The sequence below is a fragment of the Ipomoea triloba genome, chromosome 9 (assembly GCF_003576645.1).
Source record: "Ipomoea triloba cultivar NCNSP0323 chromosome 9, ASM357664v1".
Taxonomy (NCBI): domain Eukaryota; kingdom Viridiplantae; phylum Streptophyta; class Magnoliopsida; order Solanales; family Convolvulaceae; genus Ipomoea; species Ipomoea triloba.
In genome coordinates this window covers 7,787,844-7,791,855 of record NC_044924.1, presented here as the reverse complement: position 1 = coordinate 7,791,855, position 4,012 = coordinate 7,787,844, and the positions used below count along the sequence as shown (strand labels likewise).

General features: G+C 32.7%; 1 protein-coding gene across 1 annotated transcript in view; it reads right to left on the bottom strand.

Moving 5' to 3' along the window:
- LOC116031027 (histidine--tRNA ligase, chloroplastic/mitochondrial-like) overlaps nucleotides 1–3,973 on the bottom strand; it is an 8,191-nt gene extending 4,218 nt beyond the window's left edge. The window contains exons 1-5 of the mRNA XM_031273457.1: nucleotides 3,604–3,973; nucleotides 2,408–2,503; nucleotides 1,128–1,216; nucleotides 849–978; nucleotides 456–548 (exon numbers count right to left, since the gene is read on the bottom strand). Coding sequence (XP_031129317.1) covers nucleotides 456–548; nucleotides 849–978; nucleotides 1,128–1,216; nucleotides 2,408–2,503; nucleotides 3,604–3,957 — 762 coding nt within the window. The 5' untranslated portion in view covers nucleotides 3,958–3,973. The remainder of the gene's footprint in view (nucleotides 1–455; nucleotides 549–848; nucleotides 979–1,127; nucleotides 1,217–2,407; nucleotides 2,504–3,603) is intronic.
- Nucleotides 3,974–4,012: the final 39 nt, after the last annotated feature.

The following is a 4,012-nucleotide window of genomic DNA, read 5'->3' as shown; positions in this document are numbered from 1 at the left end:
AAAAAAAAAAAAAAAAAAAAAAAAAAAAAAAAAAAAAAAAAAAAAAAAAAGAGAGAGAGAGGATCTCTTTGATCTATGATTATGCAAAAAGAACTTACACAAGCTCAAAATTCTATTAATTAGATAAATTTTATTCTTTCAAGGTGCTGAGAATTTTTATTTTTTTCTCTTTCAAACACAGTCATTTATTCAACTAGTTTAAAATACAATTTATAAAGAAAAACAATCAAATAGTAAAGTTCTTAAATCACATAAATAGGAATTTTTCAGTCTAAAGTCAATAACGACTTAATATGGTTTTACACATTACTATATGTACAACAATACACAAGCAGGTCAAGAAAATAGCTGATCAGTGAAAGAGCAAAGTAAAAAGGTTGGAAATCAATTAATTGTTTCAGCTATAGATTCTTTTAATTACTATCATCGACTTAAGAGGGTATATAGACTCTCACCTTGCGACTAGAGACCTTAAATCCAACATCAGCTGCTGTAATGCCAATACGCTTGAAAAAGCAAACGATTGAGGCAATCAGCTCTGCTTCAGCCTAGAAAAACACAGGAAAAATAGTTAAGTTATACATTAAACAGAAATAACAAAGGTATTTCCTCTCTTTTTTAAAAAAAAAAAAAAAATTATTATTAAATAATAATATTATTCTAGCATCCACTATAATAAAATAATTGGATTATAATGTTTTCCCCAGATGTATATTTAAACAAATAGAACCACTTTGTGCCCAAAAGAAAATGGAAGTAGTCATCTCTATTATAATTCTTCTTTGCTGGTAAATAACCAAAAAGACATTCACTCATCCTACTAAAGGACAATCATAGACTTTGCATACTGTATTGTCAGGTACACCAATAATATCCATGTTCCACTGGTAATGTTCACGGCGTCGTCCCCTGGTCATTCTCTCATACCGCCAGCATTGTCCAATGGCAAACCATTTTAAGGGAAGGGGTACAGATTTTCTGGACAGAAAAAAACATGCAGATCAAAATCTGGCATCTGTACCTGGATAACAAAATCATGAATATCAAATAAATAACTATGGACATTTCAGGTTTTTAAGGATCAAATTTTTTGTGCAAATAAATGAAACAATTTAGCATCAAATTACCCTTTTTGTATTACAAGTCTTGCCAATGAAGGAGTAAGTTCAGGCCTCAATGCAACTCTACGGTTTCCTCTATCCTCAAAACAATAAAGCTGTCAGTGAGGAAAACAGATCAACTTGCAGAATATCAAATTCAATCTCATTATTCACTGGGTTTGACATGGTCACATCTATTTTTTTTTTTGGGTTCCAGAACATAAAATTCATATTTCTTGCTTTCTTTCTTTAGTTCAGAATGTTATCCTTGACTCTGGCAGTTCTATATCAATTACTCTATGTAAAGATGAAAAGCATAGAAAAATGTTTCAAATATTTAATAGCAGAATTATATTATGCTTTCAAATAGTGTAGCAACACAAGCCATTCTAGGTAGAAAGGAGGACGAAATGGGTCTAGAGTTAAATGCAATAGATTTATAAAAATAAAAAAATAAAAAATAATAATAATAATAAAAGGATATTTCATTATGAGAGATGCACAGTAGAGGATAAGAAGACCTAAAAAAACTTAAAACGGAAGTAAAAATAACAAGAAAAAAGGTGGAAAGCCTAAAGAAGCATAAGTACTCCTTATCTTGGAAGGCTAATTTCATGCGGTAATCATTAGTTGCCCCAGCTGAGGTTTGAAATAGGGGTGTAAACAAATCAAATATTTTTAATTCGATTCGTGATTCGAATTCGAATACATATTTCGAAACTAATTTTATTCGAATTTGAATACGAATTTGAATATATTTGATTCGACTATATATATATATATACTTTAAAAAATTAGTATATTAATAGAATATTAGTATAATAGTATATTAATAGAAAATTTTATGCTATTTAAATTTAAATTTTTATTACATTTTATCTTAATTTATTGGAGAACTTGTAAAAAAAATTAAGTTAGACATTTTGAATTCGAATGTTCGAGTCGAATCAAATATATTAGAATAATGTAGCCGAATCGAATACGAATAAAATTTTAGATTCGAATATTTATGGAATATGAATATGCATAGTTCTCAAATTAGTCGAATTCGAATCGAATAGTAAGATATTTGACTCGATTCAATTTGTTTACACCCCTAGTTTGAAATGCATAGTTTATTTGTGTTCCATGCTATTTTCATTAATACATTAACTTTTAAAAATAAAAAAAACATTAATACCTTAACTTAGTTTTTCACTAAAAAAGACAAAAGATGCATGGTCAGTCTCTCACCCAATAAATGTGTTCATATGAAATGTAAGAACAAAGCAAGAATTCCCAAGAAAATGAAACCACTGAACACAGACCTGGTCTCTGATTTCCTCCCCAGCCTTCCGAATAAATAGAGCCTCTGACTCTAGCACAGGAAAATCCACCTCTTCAAACCCGAATGATTGTGAAACCTAAACACATGGCAAAAAACCAGAACATATACAAGCATGTAAGAGACCAACTGAAAGCTACTCTGGTAACTATCCAATTAATCAAAGAGCTTTGCAAAAATAAATTGAGAGCCAGCATTTCTCTTAAAGGTTCCAAAAGTTAATACGAAAAAGATAAAAAGGATGTTGGCATATACTCCATAATATTTAATTAATTAAGATTAATTGATGACATTTTAATTGCTCTTAACTTGTTCTTTAAATATAGACTTATAACATACCACCAGCATCCACATATGAGCAACAATCTTGCCTATAACAGTTTCCTTGTAAATGCCTAAATACTTAAATATTAATTCTATAGTACTTACAAGGTACCAACAACCATGAATGATTACCTTATTCAAAAACATTCCTTCCTCCCCCTTTTAATTCTATATAAAGTTTAACTGTAGATACAAGGGGAACAGAAAAGCCATGTTAGCTTCAATGATGGTCACACTAGGAGCATGTTTCTGTAGCATTCTTTATCTAGAAGCCATGTACAAATATACAGCTCAAACATTGGTGGCACACACTCTAGTATAGGTAACACATATTTTTTTTAATCTTGATTCTGCATAAGTCACAGTATTGATCTTCGTTTCTACTTCTAACAACATTCATTGAGTTCAGGAAACTTTTTGTCCAATATCCAAAAATGTTAATTGCTTGTCACACTTCATTTATAAAAAATCCTATGTTTTCTTCTAACTTTATAATTATTCATTCCTATTTTATGTATATATGGTGACATGGTGTGATCTGCTAATTCTAATAGTTTGAGGCTGGTCTACTGTTGATTTGAGATTTGAGGTTAGAAATCAATCTTCGTTTAAGATTAAGAGTATTCTAGAGAGCAGGAAGAGCCGCTTGGAGCCATAAAATCACGCCGGATGGTGAAGTCGTGATAACTTTGACTTTAACATTTAGTAATGCTACACGATCACAGGACAACACTGAATAGCTTGCACTAACGCGACATTGAATGATTGTACATTGTAATTAAAAAGTTGATATATGAAGTTTTCGAATACAAACCACCAAAAACATAAATAAAGAGCAAAAGCAGAGTAGCGGACCTCTCTGAAGTTCTGAAAGAGCCAAGTACGAAGACGCATGTCCTCAGGGGGGAAGTCTCGGGTGCCTTTAGGAGGATTGACGTCGATTTTCTGCAAGACATCGAGATGAACCGGAGGGGAAGCAATAGAACCAGACCTTCCGGACCGGGTGTTCTGCGTAGGCGATTCTGCGGAAGACTCTACAGATAATGAGGATGAAGATGGAGAAGTGGAGTGAGGTCTGAAAGTACGGCCAGAAAGGGAAAAGGGTGAGAGGTTGAGGTGACCGTGGAGAGAGCGGAACACGGTGGCCAGCCGGTGGTGGTGGTGGAAGCGGCTGTGGATAAGGACGGAAGGGTTAGGAATCGCCGGCATAGTTTAGCACGGAGTGGCCGTGGTCTGGACCTCATACAGTAAATTATAAAAAGGA